The sequence below is a fragment of the Scleropages formosus genome, chromosome 4 (assembly GCF_900964775.1).
Source record: "Scleropages formosus chromosome 4, fSclFor1.1, whole genome shotgun sequence".
NCBI lineage: Eukaryota > Metazoa > Chordata > Actinopteri > Osteoglossiformes > Osteoglossidae > Scleropages > Scleropages formosus.
The window spans coordinates 6,459,811-6,482,822 of NC_041809.1; the positions used below are offsets into that span (position 1 = coordinate 6,459,811).

Below are 23,012 nucleotides of genomic sequence, written 5' to 3' on the forward strand. Positions count from 1 at the left end.
GAACGCGCATTCGCCACCGCATCCGCGTCCGAGGCACTGCGGGCACGTCCACCCGCACGTGCGGATGCATGCCGGTGTCCTCCACGGCAGGCCCGCGATACCAACCCACGTCTCGCACGCTCAAGTCCCGGAGCAGAGGATCGGACCAAGACCCCAGCCATCTAAAGGCTCCTCTGTGCATTAGACGTCGGGCTGCTTTCAGGGTTTCTATCACGGTGCGGGCAGCAATAGTGTCCCGCCCAGGCTCGCAGGAAGAGAGCTGCGCCAGGAGTTACTGTCCAGCATGCACACATGTCATCACATCATTCGGATGCAGTGTTTTTTTCTTTTTTTTTTTTTTTTAAAGACCGGCCCATTGTGAATCAACACACTTTTTTTTTTTTTTCTTTTCGAATTGACAGCCCATCGCAGATTAACGCACTTTATCGGCTCCTGTACTAAGAGCCCTTCTTTGAACGTCGCCTGTAGGACAGCGTGAATGAAGGGGTCCTCGACAGCTACGGAGGGCTCCATTTAAAAGGGAGATGACGCACACCGGGAAGGGGGGGAGGCAGGCTCGGCAAACTCTTGGCTCTGTGCCACTTCAGGGGCACCGTGAGGAAGGTGGAGTCTGCCTCCCTCGCTTCCTTTTCTCGAATTCCCCGTCATCGAGATAAACTCACACTCATCCCGCTTTTGATGCATTGCTGCGACAGGAAAAAGAAAAGGCTGGCGATCGTCACCCCGGGGGGAACAAATGACCCAAAACGCCAATGGACCGAGCACATGCGTCCTACAGCAGGGGCTTTTAAAGACATTCATCCCCCTCCCCGTGCCTCTACGCGTTAGGACCTCCGGAAATCTCGTCCGCGTTTTCCAGCAAGCTCCGTTTGCGCAGGGATCCGAAACAAACAAACACGAGGGCAAAAACAACAGCGAGACGTTTGATTTCTCTGGCTCGGCGGAAGGGAATAAATCACCGCCGGCGGGGAACCTCTGGGGAACGCTGTTTGTTGCTGTTGTTGTTTTTTTTTTCCCCACTTTCCGTGCGACGCAGGAGCTAAAATAGGAGCGGCTTGCGAACGGCCGGTGGCCCCACGCGGCGGTGAGCGCCGAGCATAGAGAGCGCCGCAGTCACTTTATGAAGTGGAAAGTTTAATGAAGTGGCCGGCAAAAGAATGGGGGTGCGTGCGGTGGTGGCGGTGGCGGTGGCGGCGGGTGGGGCGGGGGGGGTTGTGGGGGGACGGTGCTCCTCGCACAGATGGTCCATTGTCACCCCTGACACCTGCCAGCTGCTTTGGCTTCCAAATGATGGCAGGGAGGGGGTTCTGGGGGCCACGGGGGCCGGGGGAGTTGGTGTGGGGACGGTGGCAGGGGGTAGTGGCCGACCCCTGGCTCCTACGCTGCCTACAGTGGCTCGGGGGGTGACCCCATGACCCCCCTGTGTCAGACGGGGCCAGCGAATGTTTTCTTTTTTTTTTTTTTTCCGCTTTTCTCCTCCGCCCTCCCCCCCGTCCACCCCCAGCAGGTCCCTATCTTCTGTTTACAGCCCCTCGCGGTTGTTACCCCGCCGACGGAGCTGCGGCCCACGGCTCCCGAGAGCCTAACCTCGCGTAATTGTCGGCCGCGTTTCCGCGCGGCGCCGCTTCGTCCCTCCCGCCGCATTTGCGTCCCTCTCCTGCGAGCGTTTGTCGTCCCGTGACTTTCGGTGTCGCTAATTTGCACAGAGCAGAGACAAAAAAAAAAAAAAAAAAAACGCGTCTCTCCTAGCGAAGGGGTTGGAGGGCTTTGTTCGGTCGAGGTCTGGCAGCTGTCATCGGCCAAGATGAATTGAGCTTTATTAGGGTGCTTTGCGTAATCGGGGTAAAAGTGTTCGCCTTACCCAGTGTGGGCTGGAAGGGCCTTCGCGGAGCTCACTTACCCAACTTCTCCACATGGATTTCTGCAAAAAACAATCCTGCTTGCCTAAACTGTGCACTCATCCCGGGTCACGACAGGTTTCCGCAACACCCGCTCTCTTCGGAGACCCTCTGGTTACTGCAGACACCCAACGCGGGGCTTCGTACGAACTGTTGACTTTCTTCAGTTTGCTTCAGGACTTTCAGCAGATGCAGATGGAGACGAGACCAACGAGTGAGAAATGTGTTTGATTTCATGAGACATGGCACGTTCTGCAGCAGCACTCCTCCTTCCCCCAGTGCCTCTAAATACACAATTCACATGCTTCTCTCCATGTGACATTTCCACACTGCGCTATTTGCAATTATTTACCCATTTCTAGAGGTAGGTCATTTATATCTTATCAATTACAGTTATTCACTTAGCAGACACTTTTCTCCAAAGCGACTTCCAATGAACTCTATCTAGTGTTATGAGCCCACACACCTTATTCACCAAGGTGACTTCCACTGCTAGATACACTACTTACAATGGGTCACTCATCCATACATCAGTGGAACACACTCTCTCTCTCTGTCACTCACACACTATGGGTGAACCTGAACAGCATGTCTTTGGACTGTGTGAGGAAACCAGAGCACCCAGACATGGGGAAAACATGCAGACTCCACACAGACTGAGTAGGGATCAAACCCACACCCTCTCACATCACCCAGGTGCTGAGACAAAAGTGCTACTCGCTGTGCCACCATGCCACCCCAGTTCAGGGTAGGTACCTTGATCAGGGGTAGTACAGCAGGAGCAGGGATTCAAACCCACGCCATTGAATTGCAAGTCGACAGCTCTAGCCGCTGCACCCTCTACAAGTATTATTAGTGTTTTTCCTTAATCGTCTTTTTGGCAGAACGGGTGCGTTCTGCTGCTCAACACGTGACCTACAGAATGTTTTTCCGAGTTCCAAACAAAGCTCGCTATGAGAAAGTGCGCCGACATTCACATGCACGAAGTGGCAATTATTCCGGCGACCCGCAAATCTTCCCATCACAGAACAAGAACTTCCCAATAAAACGGTTCGTCCCCAGAGGACATACTTCAGACCAGAAGAGCATATTTTCCTATTCGGTCACTTATGAACGCTGAACACAATGCTCGCTGGAACTCGGTGGTGAGTTTTATTAGCGTTCATCTCAGAGCTGCCTTGGGTTGCGTCCCTCTCCACGAGTCCCACGTTCAGATCACTTCGGTGACGCTTTTCTCCAAAGGAACTTATATTGTTAACCTTCTTATAATTATTTACCCGTTATTCAGCTGGGTAAGTTTACTGGAGCAATTCATGGGAGGTACTTTGCTTAAGGGCATTAATTCAATTCAGTCCAATTCGATGTATTTTTAATAGAGCGCTCTTCTCACGCATGACACAGAGCGCATGAACAAAGGCATAAAGCAAGATACAAATACATCAGACAAAGAAACAAAGAAGACAGTTGACTACAGACTAGACTAATATCAATGCTTTTATAAACTGATAAGCCTGCCTATTACAGCTGGGATTTGAACCACCAACCCTTGCATCCAAAGGTGGCAGTTCTAAACTAGGAAGTCCCACATGGGTAAAGCTGGATGAAAGAGCTGAATTGTTCTTCTATGGAAAGTAAAGACTCTAGAGTTTCCTTTCACTTCTGTACCAAATGCTTCCCAGTTGGGTCATGTCCCATTCAACCAACCAACTTCAATAACCACTTGTCCTGAGTGGGGTTGGGGCAGGTCAGAGCCTATTCTGGAGACATTGGGCACAAAGTGCTGAAGGGGATGACGGGGTAAACCCTGGACAGGACGCTACTCCATTGCAAGGTGACAACTATGCACCCAGACGCACAGCTGGGCCACATTACTGGAACAATTCACAGTCCAAGCACCTTACTCAAGGGTACCACAGCCAGGGATCGAACCCCCAACCTATGGAGCCAAAGGTAGCCGCTCCAATCACCACACCACCAGCCACTTCCATGTCCCATTGAGATTTTATCTAAGCTTTTCTCAAGATAATATTTTAGCGGCCATGTATGTTTGAACACGCTAGGAATTTAACGTGTTGGACCCTCAGACACGTTTAACATTACCGAACAACGTTAAAGTGGCACAGCGGATATGAAGCAATAAAGTTTGAAGAACACGCAATAAATAGCAAACAAATAGTACAATTACTCAGAGTGATGGATGTAGAGCATATACAAGGTGGATGAGAATTGCAGCCGTGCTAAATGTAATAGGCGACGCTTCAATATATTTAGGTGTATAATAAGTGTAATACATGGGACTTACAGTAAATACATAATTATTTTAAGACATATAGTGTGTTATTCTAGTGCTGGACACCAAGAACAGAATCATAGTGTCCAAGTGTGGTATGGATTATCATCCTCACTTCAGAGGTTGGCATGGGACACCGATTTGGGGAAGCTTTGCGTCTCAGTCCTGATTTTAACAGCACACAATTTGGAGAAGGACCCCAAGACATCTCCATCCAGACAAGATACACGCTCTGCACCCAGTGAGGACGGCCGTCCATCGGCGCATTTGCCCGCTGTCGTAAACATCCCGACAAGCGCGAAAAGCATGCGTGCGCCCGAGTGACGTAACGCTATCCTCCTATTCGATTTTAATCTAAACGATTACGAAACCATCCGGTAGGTCCCAAAAAATGATTTGACTGATGAGCGGTGGAGCGAGGCAAGGTGGCCTGTTGCTCATCGATGCTCAGAGCTCCTTTTATTTCATATCAGCCGAACTAATCAATCTGTGGACGTTTCGCCGAGCCCCTCCGTAGGACGTGTCCTGGGAAAGGGGGGCGCTCAGGATATCAGGGGTGCCGTGTGTGCGCTGCACAGGCCAGCGATGGCAGGACGGCGGGCGAGAGTCAGTAAATATTGACTACTTGAATTAGTGCGTGGGAGATAAAGGCCTGGGAAGAGCTGTCAACGGCGCAGCTGCCAGCCCTGAGTAATGGCCCTTGTAAAAGGAAGAAAGCGACAAAAAAAAGGTCCATAAAAAAGGTGAGGTTGTTCCTGAAATCTTGACCGGCTTGGATCTCCGACATCTGCGCCCAAGCCGTTCTCTCTTTTCTCACGGCCAGACCCCCACCCTCCCCCCGCCAGCCACTGTCAAAAAAAAAAGAGAAATTACGTTTCACGGAACGGTGGGAAAGGCGCCTTGACGTAATTTATGCTCCAAACTGCGAAACGTTTTTCAGGCCAAAATACATGTTTCCATGCAAGTGATGTTATTTCATACCTGGTATTACCGTGGGAGACCCGCAGTCCTAGTTGAGTGTTTTGGGCTTAGAGAAAGACACACCGAAAGCCATAAATACCATCGGTGGCATTCGGCATGAAATCCGAGGGCCACTAAGAAGAATCGCAGTCTCAGGAAGACCCCGAAACATCTCGACGGGGTCTGGAACCTCCACGCTCAAAGGGAGCCGAGCTCCTTTCCACAGCCGCCGCGACCGCTGGGAGGATCTACTGACAGCTGGTGGGCTGAATCTCTTCCTGTGGATTCCATCATCCTCTCGCAAGGGCTGGAGCAAAGCAGCAGCCCTGGGGGTCAAAGGTAACGCCCCCTTCCCCCCCCCGGGGCCACCCAGCCAGAGCCACCTTCCCCTGCAACAGGAAGGCAGGGCATCGCCCATATGTCGTCTTCACTCACTGGGCTCGGCCCCGGCGAGATCGGCTCGCGGTGGGAACGTCGCTCGCTCTCTGGGAACTTCACAAGGAGTGGAAGGAAGAAATGGGGAGGACAGACGGACAAACCCATCCCCCCATCAATCCCCAACTCAAAGCTCTGAAGAAGATGAGGTCTAGGTCAATGTCCAGTCGCTGAACCTGTACTTCCCTGCGAGGTCGAGCCGCCCGTGAACGGACACTATAACGTATAGAAATCGAATATGTTATAGAAACCAAACCCGAACCGCTAGCAGAATGGCGCTGGGCTGCGGATCCAGTCATCTGGTTCCTTCCAGGTTATTCAGTGACGAAAGTCATACTGATATGATTTATTCGGCACATGGTGGCACAGCGAGTATCACTGCTATCTCACAGCATCTGGGTGGTATGAGAAGACATGGGTTCGATCCCTGCTGAGTCTGTGTGGAGTTTGCATTTTCTCCCTGTGTCTGTGTGGGTTTCCTCCGGGTGCTCTGCTTTCCTCCCACAGTCCACCAACATGCTGTTCAGCTTCCCCCATGGTGTGTGAGTGACAGAGAGAGTGAGTGTGTTCCACTGATGTATGGATGGGTGACCCAGTGTAAGTAGTGTATCTAGCAGTGTAAGTCACCTTGGTGAATAAGGTGTGTGGGCTCATAACACTACATAGAGTTCGTTGGAAGTTGCTTTGGAGAAAAGCGTCTGCTAAATAAATACATGTAAATATTCATTTGTCTGATGCTTTTCTCCCAAGCAGATTACAATGATTTGCCCTCTAATGCAGCTGGGTTATGTCTACTGGAGCAGCTTTTGGGTAAGTGCCTTGATCAAGGAGCAGGAAGTGTGACCCAGACCTGGGTCTTTGCAAAGACTCCCTGCCACCCCATCACTCCCGATCAGTGTGAAGAGGCTGATCTCCTTTATCTGAACAATGATCCAAGTGCAGATCCAGCGTACTGTGAGAAAACATAAAATTAGTCAAGGGTTTGGATAAGAGGCACACACCCCCAACACACGCACACACACACACAACCGGAACGCAGCTGAGAATCTCCTCCAAACACACAAACCGGTATTTAACTGGACGTTCCACTACAACCAGGAGAGTCTTAAAAAAATGAATCTGATAGTAAAGCTTGAAGGCTAAAAAGTGGAAGGGACTTAGATGGAAAATATAATAACAAAAACAATTATAGTGATGATGATAATAACAACAACAACAATCACAAAAACTAAACAGCGTTCAATTAATACAGTTTACAGCTGAGCTTGTGGAAAGGCACCAGGATGCAGCGTCTGCCCGCTACGTCCCGTATCCATTTCACCGTCCCACACAAACATGCACTTTTAATGACAAGCCCATTTCCCTGCGTATGAAATTACCCCGATCATTAAGGTAAACTACCCGTGTATGAAGGGAGTGAAGCGGAGTGAAAATATCGACGGGACAAAGGCAGAGTGCATCGTGGAAACAGCGGAACGTGTCCATTCGCTTCGCCACGAGCTGCCAGAGTGTGGCGTCCCCACCCTGGAGACACGGCGCGGAGGGGAGACGAGCCGAAGGATGCCCGACCCTCAGGAGACACTTGCCTTCATCGCACTCATCTTCTAAACCCCAGACGCAAACAAACCGAGGCTCCCGGTGTCCTAAATTAGCACCTCAGCAGTAAATTAGTAACTGACGCGGCTGTTCGGGTGGGTATGGAGCACCGCACACACACACACACACACACGGACACACACACGGGGGACCTGTCTGGACACCGCTCCCCGATGTCTCAGAAGTCACTGTGAAGTGTCTTAGGTTAATGATTCACGACCCACGTGTAAAAAAGGGCTGGATTTTGAATTTTGAAGACGAGTGACGGCGGCAGGTGGTGCGGTGGTTAGAATGAAGCTTTCTAATGGCAGAACCCAGGTTCAAACCCCACCTCCTGCTGCGGTACTTTCCGGCAAGGTACTCGCTCGGAATCAGCCCAGTAAAATTACCCAGCTGTGCAAAAGGGTAAATCAATGTAATCAGTTTAACATTGCGTGTCACTTTGGAGAAAAGTGTCAAATGAGTGAAACACAGGGTGTGAGTCTGGATACACCCTGAATGGGACCACAATCCATTGCGGGACAATATCACACACACTAAGGGCAGTTTAGAGCCACCACTGCACCTAAAAGACATGTCTTTGGACTGTGGAAGGAAACCAGAGCACCTGGAAGAAACTCACACAAGCAAGCAAGCTCGACAGAAATTGAGGTGGATTCGAACCCGTGGCCAAATCCACGGAGGTACCGGTGTTATCCTCCGCGCCTCTCGTTTGCATATCCACGAACGGTTGATCAACACTCTTCCATTCGAGTGTTTTCCGCGCAAACCTTTCCTTGTTCTCGCTGTTCACAAAAACGAGCCTTACAATCTGCTCCACTTATATCTTCACACTTTATAAGTGGATTCTCTCTATCACACAGACAGGAGGATTTTTTAAAAATAAAAAAAACATCCCTGGTGCTGAGCGTCTCTGGACTCCTCCACTGCGGGACACAAATTGACTGTTTTTCTGCAGTCGTAAGAGACGTGGGTCAGAAAAGTGACCTGTGGAGGGGGGCGAACCCCAACCCCCCCACCCCGCAGTCACGGGGAGTAGCAGTTGGAAGCCGCGCTCTCGCAAAATCGCCACTCGAAGTCCCTCGTGTGCCCGCCATTGTAGCTGCAGCAACAGGTGCGAGGCAGGTACCTCCCTAAAGTAAAATATGCATGAGGGCGTCCGTTGGCGCTCTGCTCCCCGTGCTTGCGCTCCGACAGCCTGGTAGCAGCGACTCCCATGACTCCGGAGCGGAGTGGGGGGGTGGGGGCTTTCATTAAAAACTCGTAATGAGTCTAAATTATCCATGGGCACCGCCATTTAATAATTCATGTACAATAACTGATGCAGCGCTTGAGTTTTGTGCGGAGGGAAAATGCCAGTGGAGCAGGGGGCATGGGAAAGCCGGGCGACCGCCCATTCCAGGGTCCAGGGACAAACGGACAGACGGGTCGGGTCAGGTTGGGTCGCTGCCTCTTTGCTGCTCAGGACTGCGGACCTTTATTTATCTATTTATTCACTTGTTTTTAACAGTTTATCACAGCATCCCCATCTATCACTAGACAATTCTGTGCACTTCCTCTGTATGGAGCACATCCTGTTTCGACCTATAAATCCTGAGACGCATATATAGCTCCAGACAAACATGCACGCTAACTTTTGTGGGGGAAAAAAATCTCCTGGTCTGCGCATCCCTAGCGAACTTACTATATTTAGGTAATAAACATGTTGTAGGATTGTCTTTACAAGAGTATATGCTCTCAGCAAAACCACCGAGTCGAACCCAGGAGAAGGATTTTTCATTGAAGGGACAAAGTATCTTTGCTACATACAGTCTATAGAGACAGATACACGTTTGTTGTGGGCTTCCTCTGGCTGCTCTGGTTTCCTTCTACAGTCCAAAGACACACGTTTCAGGTGAACTGGTGACTCTAAATTGCATTAAGTGCATGTGCGTGTGTGTTATACATTGCTGTATAAATGGATGAAGGAATGGAGAGTTTAACCTCATGCATCACTCATTTGAATGGCCTTGGAGAAACAGGTAATATTACTAACTGTTATTATTACTATTATTATTATTAGTTATTATTCCCCATGGAACAGGAAAAAACCTTCAGAGACACTGCCTGGTGGCCCAGACACAATAATACACACCAGCGGAAAACACCAGTTTACTCTTTTGCCCTCAATAAGAATAGGCCAATAGCGAAACACTAGTGCAGGTAAATGGTGCGAATTCCTTTGTAGTGTGGAACTCGTGGTGCCCCCATGTCCACCTGACATCCCACCCCTCCCTTTCAAAAAAGTAGTACGACACGACAGACAGCGCCATCCTGTGGCAGGTCTGGGAATGACACTATGCCCTAACAGAAAACGATGATGGTCAAGGTATTAAAGGAACTCCTACTAAATGGGGGAAACAAGTTGACGCTCCTTTACGCTTGGGTTGGGGGGGGGTGGGGCACGGCGGTGAAAAAAGCACCAGAGACAGAAGAAAACAGTTGAGGTGATCATAGCAGGGGTGAGGAAAAGGGCTCGCCGCAGTGTGCCACTCAGACGACGATGGGGGGAAACAAAGTACCTACATTGGCTGAAGCAGACAGGATGCTCACAGTCACGTTCGTGCGCACATACACACACCTCCACAGCATCTGCTGCGCGGGACTTGCACCCTCTCAGCCTATCTCAGTCCAGGCCAGAGGGAGTGCGGTGGTAACCTGACCCCCACCTCTCCCAGGATCATGCTTATGTGAGCTGGAGGGGCAGGACGTCACACGGGTCACTAACTGGCACTTGAGCCGACCGCCTGCTGTTGCCCGGTCACTGTCCTGCCACCGCCAACCTCCCTGGAGCCATGGTGTAGCCAGCAGAGGACTGCCACTCGGGGGGCTCGGCTGTACACACGCTCAGCGGTTCCTCCCGATTTTTGCCTCTGGGGCTGGAAGTCCGATGCACCCGAGGATTCTGTCTGAATACTCTCCGAAGATGGAACGCGTGCAGCAATAAATCAAAGAATTTACTTGAAAAAGCAGTTTATTAGCAAAACTTTTGAACTGTGGTAACAAGATTTCGTATCTAAACATGTCAAAGCAATATATACAAGACAGTAAAACCTGGAGCGTAAACCTGAGAATAAAAAAGGAACAGAAACAGTAACAAATATATAAATACCCATTTAAAAACAGACAAAATAGCACTCAGCAGTTGATTCCGTCGCGTGTCAACACTGCACGGGTTTATTTCTGAGATTTGGACCTTGGAGTTTTCGTTCCACCTTTTTTCTTTGGGGTCGAGGTGTCCTTGAGGCACAGCTCGCAAACCCAGCAACCTGCAAGGACAAAAACGGTCAACGTGAGAGAGTCCTCCAGCCGGCAAAAACAACAAGACCGCAAAGTAAACACGACAAGTATTCAGAGGTCTCTCGACAGCTGTGCGGTGTCCTGGCTCACTATTAGCTATGTAAACAACTGTCGTTCTTTGCGGTAAATAAAAACTGCTTATACAAGCATCTCCAAAGGTCACACAGTCAAAAAGTCTCAATGGAGGACACAATGCAGGACACCAAACCAACCTCCCACCCTATGTTGCATTTAAACAATTTATGGATTTAAACTCTAAGCTCTAGAGAAAATTTGAGAAATTCTTGCTTTGCGTTTTAAAAAGGACCTGATTACATTCCTTTAGTACAGGACATAATCTTACATAATGTAAAAAAGGACATATAGGCCAAAGTTCAAATACAGCAGAAACAGACATTTCAGGAATTTGAGGGCCCCCGACCACAAGCTAGCAGACAGAGGAAACGTCAAAACTAACGTTCCCCACAATGTTTCTGGAACATCACAATGTTGCAAACAGTTGTTGCTGTCCTGTTTAATGTGGTGGTGCAGATTGAAAGGGGGACACTGACCCAGGGGTATGGAGTCCATGCCTACGCAGAACGTGTGGAAGCCACGGTCGCACTTGTCACAGAACATCATCTCCTCCTCGTGGTGCGGCTGCTCGCACACCATGCACGTCTTGCACTCCATGCACTGCCAGGGGTACGTCTTGATCATGACCACCAGCTCGGCAGTCATGTCCAGGCAGGAGGGGTGACCTGGGGGCAGAACGGGTAACGATGTCAATCGCAGAGGTCAAAAGATGGGGGAGAAGGGCAACCAATGGTGGCAAACAATGAAAAGTAGCAAGGAAGATGTATGCTAGAAGCTCATTCGTAGGTTTCACAAGTTTGAAGAGGATGGAAATGTACACTGTATACTGGCCCCCTTTTCCCCCCAGTTTCCCCAGAAGCACCATTAAACTATTCAAATGGCAAAAGACAGATAGGTGAGACATGAAGGGAGACAGAGTCAAGTGCAAAGCCCACTTACCACTATTGGTGCACTGGGAGCAGTGAATGAGCGCTTCTGGCTTCCCCTTCTTGTTGGACTCCTTACCCTTCTGGCATATGCCACATATAGCATTTGGAATGACCTTAGGCTGCAAGGGCAGAACAGTGCTATAAAAACCAGGGCGACAAGGCCTCGCGCGCCCCAAGAACCCGGACACGGCGAGAAAGAGTTCCCTTCGTTACCCGAACCATTCCAGCCATTTCAACCAAAACTATTCCAGACAGCCCAGAGGCTTGTGGGACCTCTACATTTAAGAAAAAGATATTTGGTTTGAACATTCTGTTTTATATGACATTTTTTAATGGCATGGAACACTGAAATACCATTACTGTTCATGATCGATAACCAATCAGTAATCAATCACACAAATCACATGGAGAGTAGTACTAAGCAAAATACAGTCAGTAAAATGAGCAACAAAAAGATATTTAGACCACATATGTAGAAAACAAATGGTTCTCAACTTATTCATCAATTGACATACATTTTTAGTTTGGTTTATGACCTGCATGGGGAACACAATAACGTCTTGCATATCATAGTGTGTATACATCTTTAACCAATATTATTACAAAAGTGAAAATAACCCAGTAGCTAGTACAAAAACTGCTCCTGAGTGTGAGTTTGCACATGGATCTAGTGGGGAGTTCAGTGCTGAACCAAATTGTTTAGAGTGATGGCCAAAATAAAATTATTTTCACACATCTCCTTTTCCTGCAATGTTCAAAATATTGTTTTACTGGAGTGTCACAGTTTGGGGTTCGCTAGACTCATCAGTTTGATAATATCAGCTTCAATCTATTTGTTTACATTTACATCAGTCAAATATTCAACAGATCTGCTGAAAAATCAGATGTTATGGCAGAGTTTATCCTGCGAATTGCCACTTAATGCTATTTTCATATTTAAGAAGAAACATTATACTCTGGTTGAAAGTGACTTGGTTGCAAGTTTACAGTTATTGAAAATCTCAGCACATCAGGAAAAAAGTTCTCTCACATATCAGGGACAAATACTTTATGTGCTATGCATTGTGAGTAATGTGGAGAGAAACTGCATTCCCAAAAACAATCCCACAGTCCAAAGGTCACACAAATCATTGATTCAGGAAAAAAAAAATCTATGTGCAGGAAATTTGTTTAAAACCTTTATTTCAATATGTATCTGCTGTAAACCTCCTAAATACTGACATTTCAGAGATTACCCCACTATGAAAAAATAACTTCAAAAAACAAAAGCAGCAAATGACCTTGATAAGAAAGGAGCAGACATACAACCAAATGGACAGGAGCAGTGGGAAAGCCGGCAGTTAAGGAGGCAGGTTAATAAAGCACACAGAGTTGCGCAGCCTTTCACTACTTCACAGTTTGCAGTTACCGGCCCTGGTTGCTGGCTCAATAAAATACTGTATCTGAATCAACATCAGAGTAGGCTGGTGTGTACCGTTTGGGCCCTTGGCCATATTACAGACAGGAGGCTGTGTAGAGGAGAAAGTGTACAAAAACGTGAAAAACATTCAGAGTGTAACAGGATCAACACAATCTTTACCTACTGCAGTTCTGGACTCACAGTAAAAACCAGGATTTAAACTGGGACCAATTTAAACTGACAATGCCAGTGCAGTTTTGATGGGCATCTTCTCAAAAACTTCAAGCCATGAGATTAAAATTCTTCCTATTTGATTTTATTAAGCTGGGACTGATACATACTAACTTTAAAACAAAGTGCTTATAAATTGAGAACTGGTTTAAAATGTTACGATTTATTTTCAGGTGCATAATTACCCCAACTGATATGCACCAACTTTATTAAAAAAAAAAAAAAAAAAAAAAAAAAAGCCCCAACAGGGAGTACTGAGTATTTCACATACCTGTAGTGACATTCAGCACCTTGCCTAAATTCTGCGTTATTTCACACTTCCGCGCTCTTCCAGCAGATGGCGCTGTCCTTGCCCGACGAGCAGTGAGCACTACCCTATCCGTCCAGCAGTGGCGCCCTTAACACGAGTACAGGCAGTCCTCGAATTACAAACGACTTCCGTGCCCTCAGTGTGTCTTTAAGTCGGATTTTGACGCAAGTCGGAACAGTTAGGTATAGAGAGTATCTAACATCAGTTTGTCAAATGTTTGACTTATTATATCGTATATTGTGTACCTTTCTATGCATAAAAACATTAAGGAAACACTTCGGATACACTAAAATATCTTTAATATAACTACAGAAATAATAATACAATATAATAATAAATGTAACTACAGTATTTATAATAGCGAGACATAGAAAGCGATAACAAATGTTACTACTGTCACCTTTTGCTTTATTATTTCCACTTCAGTTTCAATCGTGATCGTTTCCTTTTTCTTCGATGCATCACATTTACGCTTTGGTGCCATGGTAAGGAGGGTCTTTTTTTTTTTTTTTTTTTTTTTTTTTTTTTAAAAAAAAAAAAAAAAAAACCCAAAGCCAAACACAGTAACACAACACACTGTTAAAGGGAAAAGAAAGAAGTCTGTCCTACCTCGGGCTCAAGCGCCCCGCCCACGAGTCAACAAACCGGTGTAGATACGCAATGTTTTGATGCACTTTACAAAGTAGCACCCATTTATTATTATGAACCACTCTATATACAGTAACTTAAATTTTTATATAATAGGCTTAATTATGAAGTTTTCATTTGACCGTTACTTAAGGGTGACAAAAAAAAAAGAAAAAAAAAAAACCCAACTTCCGGTCAGTAAGGGGATGGTTCGTAAGTACGGATTGTACGCAAGTCAGACGTTGGTAACTCGGGGACTGCCTGTACAGGCTTCACTTGCATAACGAGTGTAATTTTGTCTGTTAATTGAACTCTTAACTGCTTTAAATGTAAAAATAAGAAATGTGTTCATGATTAAAAAAAAATACAAAACTGCTGCCTTATTTTTTAAGCATGGAGAAAATTTAAATGACAAACATGTCTAGAGTACAAGACACGTTTACATGCAGGCATAGGGCTCACATGTTCAAAACTGTTTACACAACACACAACTGCACGTTCCCTTTTTTCTATCCCTTTCCCTCTAATTATTTAAATAATTTTATTTTGTTGTTTTATTGTGTTGCTCCCAAGAGGCACAGTGACACAGCAAATAACATTGGAACCTCACAGCTGCTGCATAAGTCTATGCGGAATTTGCATGTTTGCACAATGTTTGTGTGGGTTTCCTCCAGGTGCTCTGGTTTCCTCCCACAGGCAAAACATTTGATTCATATAAACCATTGAGTCTAAATCTTTTGTTCTTTAACTGCTGGAATTCAACATTCAGTTTTTTTCTTTTGTTGTGTTTTTGGAAGATGTTTAAATTTCATTGCTTTAGTGTTGTAACCCACACAGTCTTTCTGTACAGTAAAGCATTTGAGAGGCTGCTTTTAAAGGTGCTATATAAAGATTTTTCATTATCTAATCACTAACAAGGCAGTTCTCATAATTAGTGTAATTACTTGTAACACTACTAACCTGACTGATGAGCTATTGATAAAATATAGTTTGTGACTAAAAAGTGAATCAAATCACCGTCACTTGTAATGATACTGCCATTGAAGAGAATTTTGTCACTTCAACTTTTAAACAGAAGATTGAATTTTTACCTTCATTTAGCACTTTGTTCAAATTTTTTTGCTCCCTATGACAGAAGATGGTTGTACAGTACGACACAAAAAAAGTCACAAGATTTCTGAGAGACGCTTATGAGTACACGCGGCTACGAGACAACCGAGACGCACAGCTGCTACTTCTCATAATATCAGTGTTTGTTATGCGAGGGAAGACTGGACTACCAACGAATGCTTGAAACTCCCAGTGCTGCCTGGGAAAGTAACCGTAACTGACACCCTCTACCACCAGTAACCTTCAATCTAACAACACTGCCTCTCAATGAGAGTGTAGAAGACGTGCCAAACTGTATATCAATATAGAGCAATACACAAGCTATCATTAAAGACTAAAGTAACAAGTTCCTAAAAATTCATAGTGGGCAAGTAAACAAACAAAAAGTGCACATTCTATTCAAACTGTCAACTTGCCTTTGGCACAACACTCGAAAACGTAGTATTTCCCTCAGTCTGCTCACTCCCTTCTGGGCATTTCCTCATGTAAAACTCAAACTCAAAGTGTGCTTTTTACGTACAGGTCCAGAAATGCTAAAACAGTGAGTCTTTCAAGTACGGAAGTGAATTATAGGTGCGTACGATAACATAATAGGCTCAAGTCTGACAATAAGGTTTATTCTGATAGTTAGGGCTTTGGGTATAGATTTATTTAGCTAAAAGTGCTCTAGGGAAAATGATTTCCCATGAATGTGGTGAATGTGCAGTCCTGTAGAGAACCTAACTGGAAACTTTGCCAAAATGAAATAGTGGAAATGTGGTACGTAAAACAAAACAGATTTTTTTTTGCTGAACCATTAAATACAATATTCGTACAAGAATACCTCAGGAACACTCTACCAAGAAAAAAACAGATCCATGTGAAAAACTATCTTAATAGTCTCCTTTGTGAGCTGCTGCGCATTTGATACTGCTCTCACCCATCGTGCAACAAATGCAGAGCAACATGTAACAGGTTTGTTCTCAAACCACTCTACGGTAAACATTGTACAGAAAGAGAGAATTAAAAAACAATTACATACATTTGGTAACATCAGAACTCAAACTCTGAAAGAACATTGTTTGCGGAATATAGTATTTTAGTGCTACAAAACAAACTCAGTATAGCTAATTAACCATCATTACTAAATGTTAATACTACGAAAACTAGCAGCCAAAACCATCTGCTCACTTGCCTTTTAGTTACTAAGAGGCTGGCAGCATAGAGGTATATTACGACATTCAAAGGAGAGGATGACTAACTCAAGTGCAGTAATGGGGGAACAACAGAAAAAGTCCCCTTTTTGAGAAAAGAACGGTAAAAAAGGGACATTATTGCTCTAGAGAGTCTACCACGAAGACATTGACGTGCGCCTGCTTGGTAAAACAGTTCCCAACGAAGAAGACAGGTCACAAGAGAGGGCCCCACCTCCCCCCCCGCCACGACAGAGAAGTATGCCAACCCGGGTGGTGCAAAAAAGGGCTTGTTTTACTGGAGCTGGGAGTGGGGGGAGGGCGAGGAGGAGGGTTTCGAGTGGACACAGAAGGAAGAAAAAGTGCTGTTGAAGGAAAGTCAGGGGCTTTTTTCTTCTACCTTGTACCCGGGGACAGATTTGTGTTGGAGGGGGCGTGCGGGGGTGTCCTTGGGCGCAGGTGTGCTCCGCTCCTTGCCTTTGCCCTTGGGTTGTGCTGCGCTGTCCTGGCTGTCCCCATCTGACGTGTTGCCCGAGGAGCTTTCCTGGAGGGAGGAGAAGGAGCGTCAGTGTAGGCCAAGTATGCTGTCAACATGTTTTCAGTTGAATTGTGGCACAGCCAACCAGTGCTGTCGTACAGCAAATGGAGCAGTCGCCGTTAGACGCTACGACCAAATTACAAATTATGGGATTTGAAAAATAACATAATAAGGTTAACGAGTCGGCTGTCGTGTAAGTCCAAGTGGTTGTAATTGCCTTTGTCGTAACTCAAGGACTTCCTGTACTACACCAATTAACTGTGAGCTCATATACCGAGGAGCCTTTGCTCTTCTTGCCCTCTTCCCCCTTGCCCTCCTCCGCATCGTCCGAGTCGCCATCACTGTCCAGGGCTGGCAGTTCGGGGTCCAGGGGGGGCTCGTACAGAGCCGTGTTCATGGGCAAGTACCGCAACTCGTTGGGCGAGTACCTTAAAACAAGTGCTTCACTATAACATCACAGTGACTGCAACAGAAAACTGGATAACTGCATAATTACCAGATCAAAGATGTGATTGTGCAGCATTTTCAGTTTGTGAGCAAACAAAAGAATCCAGGAAAATTTAAAAAAAAAGAAAAAACTGCTCATACTATGCCTGATAATTAAGAAGCCATTCTTTTTTTTTTTTCTTAACTATACTGACAAATACAAAGTAACTCATTAGTGTTTTTCACAGTGCAGCATCAACACTATCCCCAAGTGTCTCACACACCTCTTATAGTAATCCTGGAACTGACCAGGGATAAGCGCAACAGGGTACGGCCCAGTCTTGGTCCTTTCGGGGGGTAGCACCTTGTATTTCCCCTTAGGAACCTGGATAATCTGGAAGAGGATGGAAGGAAATCAGAAACCTGAGCTCCTAATCAGACACACACATACACACACTAGGGGATTCATGGTGGGGTTTTATAAATTCGCACATGCATTTCACTTACATGGGTCTGAAGGTCAAAGTATGCTCGTCTCTCTTCCATCCTTTCCCTGTTGAAGTTACTGTTGAATTCAGCAGCTTTTTTTGCGGCTTTCTTGATGTACTCTGGCACTTTGCTGGCCTCCACCTTCTGTGGGTTCTGCTGTTGCATTTGCTGAAAAACCACCAAGACTTAACCCTAAATGAGCCTTCATCTTCATTACACTCTTCAGGAATGTCTTTAACAGTGCACAAACCCTACATAAGAAACAAAAACTTTGTCAAGACTGAACTGAAATATATATCTATGTTGTCTAATTTTTATTGTGAAATTGTTACCCATTGTGTAATGGAGCAACTGTTACTGTTGAAAGAAATCAAAATTAGAGTTGCCAGAAAGCAATGCAAGCAACACATTCATCTTCTCTCAGGGCAAATGCAAATTCAGAGCAAAGGAACACAACACTTTTTGTAAATGTCTTACATGGAAATGTTAATACTTAAGGTGGAATAAAAGAAACACTATTTAAAACTGGCATTACTAGACTATATTACACACATGCATATACATCATTTTATGTAGGAATTCTGCAAAGAAAATTTTTGGTACCACTCATATGCCTTGACTGCACCAACAGTGATGTGGTATTTTTCTGGTGACTTTGTCAAAAGGATTGATCATGCCATTTATGGATAAAAGAACTTCCACAAGCTATCATAATTCAACATATGTCAATACATCAGTGTACTGATGAAACAAATTTTACACCAGTGAAACTGCTGTTTTATAAATTACTGTCTAAGAAAATGAACTACAGCACACCAATAACTATGCTTAAGGAGCATCGTATGAGAGACGCCGACATCATTTGAATATCATACTTCTACTGCAATTCAATCAGCCACTTTGCAAATATTCAGCTACTAACAGATGGCTGTACTCCTTGGTTTGCTAAAGAGCAAATGCCAACCCCAAAAGAACTGTCACATTTTTGACAACCACAGATTGATTCATTGTACCTACAGCAAACTGGATGATAAGTAGCATCACCCAAGACTATTCATTCATTCATTTAGCACAATTTCTTGTCCAAAGTTTCCAATGTTAGGTTTGTACACAGAAGCGATGAAACATTTCCTGACTGGAGCCTCCACTGCTTTCGAGATACTCACAGAGTACTCCTTAGTGATTCTCTGGCGCTCTCTCTCCTGGAGGATGACTGAATACTCGGCATGTTTGGCCGGATACTCTTTAATCATCAGATCGATGACTTCATCACTCCGCAGGGCAGTAAGGCCTGGGACAAACATCAAGATAAATTAGCAAATGTAGCTGGTTCATACGACAGACAGGTGGGGATACCTAAAATTACACTAAAAACAACTTACTCAGCAGAGCATGGTATTGAGAATGCTAGAAAGTCTAGCGTTCAAAGCAAGGAACACCCTGGATGGGACACCAGGCCCTCTCATGACAGACACACACTCACTGACTCACACATGCACACACTACAGACCAATTCACCTGAAACCCATGTCTTTGGACTGTGGGAGGAAACCAGAGCACCAGGATAAAACGTACAAAAACATGCAAAGGCCACACAGACCGAGGTGGATTAAAATCCACTTCCAAACACACAGCCCCAGAAATTTGAGGCACCAGTGCTTCCCGCTGAGCCACCGTGCTGTTTAACAAACTTATACATCAATTTTTCCTATTCCTTTCTACAGTTAAAACTCTCACCCAAGGTACACTGGGTCTCGGTGATGACGTTCTGTTCCCTCAAATACAGCTTCTCTTTGTGTGAAAGGTCTCTCCTTTCCAAATCTTCCGAAAGAGAAAGAACACAATTAGAGTTCTCCAAGAAAACATCTCAGAAGGATGCACTCTTCCCAACAGCTCAGTAATACAAACTGCACGGGAACAGGAACTGCAACCGTTACCTGGATACTTGCGCTTGAATGAAGTGACCCCGAGGTATTCGCTGACCTGCTCCTGCAGCATGTAGTACTCCCCGCTGTCGTCCGATGGCCATTTATACTCAACCAGGTTTTCGGCAGGGAAGTACGTGGGCCTGCAACAATTCGGATCTCCTTGAAAATTATACGTACACTTTGTTGTGAGAATCAAATTTAAACCTCAGGTTCTGGAGCACAGGCACACAGCAGACTTTGCCCACTTTAAGTTACTTTTTTACCACGATATTAGAGATTCTTAGCGTGTGGCTTGAGGAACACAGTGAAAATCTGTAGAATCGGAGTTGGCCTGCACCAAAAAAGAGAAATTACCCTAGATGCCTCATATCAGATCAACAATGCAAAATATTTCAAATATTTATTTACATACTTTTTTCTTCATTTTCATCAATCCCTTATCCTAATGATAGGTCACTGTGAAGTGGAGCCTATGCTAGAAGCAAACTATGTGAGGCAGGGTACACCCTGGATGGGACACGAGCCCATCACAGAGCAATCTCACACACACTACAGAAAATTTACAGTGATCAGTACAGCCATCTGAATGTAATAAGAACATATAAACTCCACAGACTGAGCTTGATTCAAATCCAAACCCCAGGAGGTGTGAGGCACCAGCGCTACACATTGTGCTACCATGCTGCCCATCTGTTTTGAATACATTAAAAAAAAAAAAACACACGCACACATTTTTATGAGACAATGCCAAAGTACACAATACACTAAACGGTGAAGAATTACCCAAGATCCTGGCTGGAAGTGTCACAGCTCCGAGAGCTGTCTCCAGAACCCATGCGACGCCGTTTAGGAACCTGACTGCCATCGTTGGAGTTGTCTTCTGTGTCGTCCTTTGAATGAAGAGCAATGTAGTATTATACCCTGTTTTCACACAGAATCATAGGGCTGTCATCCAAGAGGTACATTTCTTTATACTGCTTGTTCAATAAGGAATCAGTAAATCATGCAGTTTATCAAAAACAATCACCTTATAATTTATGCAGAATACAGCCTCTAGATGGTTTGGAAACTCTCTTAGTGCAAATTACATTTACTGTTGTTATTATTTACACTTAATCATTTAGCTGACACTTCTCCAACGCAACTTACAATGTTAATCTACCTACAATTATTTACCCATTTATACAGATGGGTAATTTTACTGCAGCAGTTTAGAGTAAATACCTTGCTCAAGGGTTCTACAGCTGGAGGTGGGATTCGAACCTGCGAACTTTGTGTCCAAAGGCAGTAGCTGCAACAACTACACTAGGAGCCATTTAATTTTATTTAAATGATCCTTTCATCCCGCATTTATGCAGCTGGGTTTTCTTACTGTACCAATACAAAGTAAGAACCGTGATCCAGAATACAGCAGGAGTTCTGACAAACGGGACAGCGGTCCGAACCACTTCTCCACCAACCTTACAGTGTAGCCAAAGGACCCCTTCTATGTTGTATTAATTCAATCATAATTCAGCACATCCTGTGTATGGCTCCCACTCCACCTAGGGCCACTAGATGGGGTAGTGGTGAAAAAGATGTACTCAAACTTGAGCTTCTGCTCGAGTACCAATCCGGACTACGGCCATGCCGATTAAGGCACCGGTGTATTTTACCACATTTCCCAGACTCTGGGATACTCACGACGTTTAACTCAGCTACACACACACTGACACTGCTGTGTCAAACGAGTGCCGTTACCTCAGCCGATGCTGCCTTTTAGAACACCACCGTGGTAAATGCTTCCACTTTGTAAACACTTTTTTTTTGGAACATATTTTAACACTTTTGTTGTACGTAAAGAAAGCGGCGCTCGAGGCGCGCTCTGTGTTCTGCTCGAATTTTCTCTCACTCAGTCACAGCCTGACAGAAACAAAGCCAAGAAGAGCGCACAGCGCGCGCCCCTGAGCCTGAGGCATTTAATAATTATGTGAAACAGTCCGAGGCGACGAGAGGACAGTAACAGTGTTCCTTCTACTCTCTTCTGTTACATATTCGTAATTTAATCGTCGTGTCTTTTTGGCCGAGTTTTCCCGCTACATCATGTACATATCATATGCATCTCCGCAGCGCGTCCCCAACCCGCTGCTCTCCAACTCGCTCGCGCCTCTCGGCCCCCACGCGCCTTTCCCGCTCTGCAACCGTCGCCCCGCGCTCCGCTTCCGACTTCCCGCGCGGGTTAAACGCGCCGCTTTACCTTTAACGACTGCGCTCCCGGCGTGGCGGGGTTGCTGTCGCACGCTCTGGAGGGCAGGACCGCAGCCATGTTTACTAACGCTGCACGGAGGCACGGGGCCGGCGCTGCACGAGAGGCGGGTCCGACTGGAAACACGAGACCTGGAAACCGCAGTTCCATTTTATTTTATCACCGCCCTTGCTTTAAAATTGCGTTTCCACACAAAATGCGTCTTACACTATAGCGACGTTGTTAAAAGTATGACTTATAAATGTTTTACGATTGAATGTGAAGAAAACGAATCGAATGTCATGACAGCTGGCACAGTTGCGAACTTCGCGCTGAAGTGATGGACATGTCATGGAGACATACATACTTCACTTGACTGCAAAAATAATCAGATATGATGAGCCCACACGAAGGGAGACAGATTATTAAAACTGCTCCGGGAAAACTTGTCAAAAACGTAATTCGTTTTGTTCATAGCTCAATTTTACCATTAATTCAATCAATTAAAGTTTAATAGATGCTTATCACTGTTTACGGGTTACGTTCTCCCAGGCTGTACAGCTAACGAAAAAGTACTCCGGAAAGCTTATTAAATTTCATAATAATTTAAAATGCTCAAAAATCTCTAAAAACTCCTCTTAACCCCAGTATTTTACTGGTTCACTTAGTAGATGTAACAAGTTAGCCATTGTTATTGTTGGCGGACCCTCAGGCACAAGTGACGCGCTCTGAACGCTGTGAAAGTGAGTTGAACTGAGGCGGTCGGACTCCTTGCGTGCGCTTTACTGCCACCAACCGACTGGGAGCATAAATAAAGGTTGCGTTCACTCTACGAACAGAATTTTTACAAACTACTTTTAGTTAAGACTTTTTTTTAAGCGGGAAACGTTTGTCTTCTAAGAAATGTATCAGTTTGTGACAGGAGGGTTGGGTATATGGATTTGAGAACAGAATGAAAACATGTGGAACGCTACTTTGAATAGTGCTGCAGGACTGGACTTTTAAGGGTATCAAAGGCAGCCAGAAAAACAAACAG

The 23,012-nt window shown here is 45.5% G+C and overlaps 1 protein-coding gene across 2 annotated transcripts; it reads right to left on the reverse strand.

Moving 5' to 3' along the window:
* Positions 1 to 10,220: 10,220 nt before the first annotated feature.
* phf10 (PHD finger protein 10) lies at positions 10,221 to 22,203 on the reverse strand. 2 transcript variants are annotated; one of them, XM_018749635.1, is made up of 12 exons: positions 21,989 to 22,203; positions 20,536 to 20,642; positions 19,762 to 19,892; positions 19,562 to 19,645; positions 18,991 to 19,115; positions 17,843 to 17,992; positions 17,620 to 17,729; positions 17,184 to 17,337; positions 16,772 to 16,915; positions 11,533 to 11,641; positions 11,070 to 11,258; positions 10,221 to 10,487 (listed from the first exon to the last, which is right to left on the reverse strand). In XM_018749635.1, exons 1-12 carry the CDS (start codon positions 22,145 to 22,147, stop codon positions 10,396 to 10,398), a joined length of 1,554 nt encoding a protein of 517 aa, XP_018605151.1. In that variant the 5' UTR covers positions 22,148 to 22,203; the 3' UTR covers positions 10,221 to 10,395. The 2 variants fall into 2 exon arrangements, with proteins under 2 accessions (XP_018605151.1, XP_018605152.1); XM_018749636.1 differs by lacking the exon at positions 21,989 to 22,203 and adding an exon at positions 20,977 to 20,992.
* Positions 22,204 to 23,012: the final 809 nt, after the last annotated feature.

What these genes read in the sequence shown, in the direction of transcription:
- phf10 (XM_018749635.1), bottom strand. Translation starts at nt 22,147, where the DNA reads ATGGAACTGCGGTTTCCAGGTCTCGTGTTTCCAGTCGGACCCGCCTCT. An exon ending in CGGGAGCGCAGTCGTTAAAG is followed by an intron (nt 20,643 to 21,988) that starts GTAAAGCGGCGC and finishes CTTCATTCAAAG; the next exon opens with GACGACACAGAAGACAACTC. An exon ending in ACTTCCAGCCAGGATCTTGG is followed by an intron (nt 19,893 to 20,535) that starts GTAATTCTTCAC and finishes GAATTGTTGCAG; the next exon opens with GCCCACGTACTTCCCTGCCG.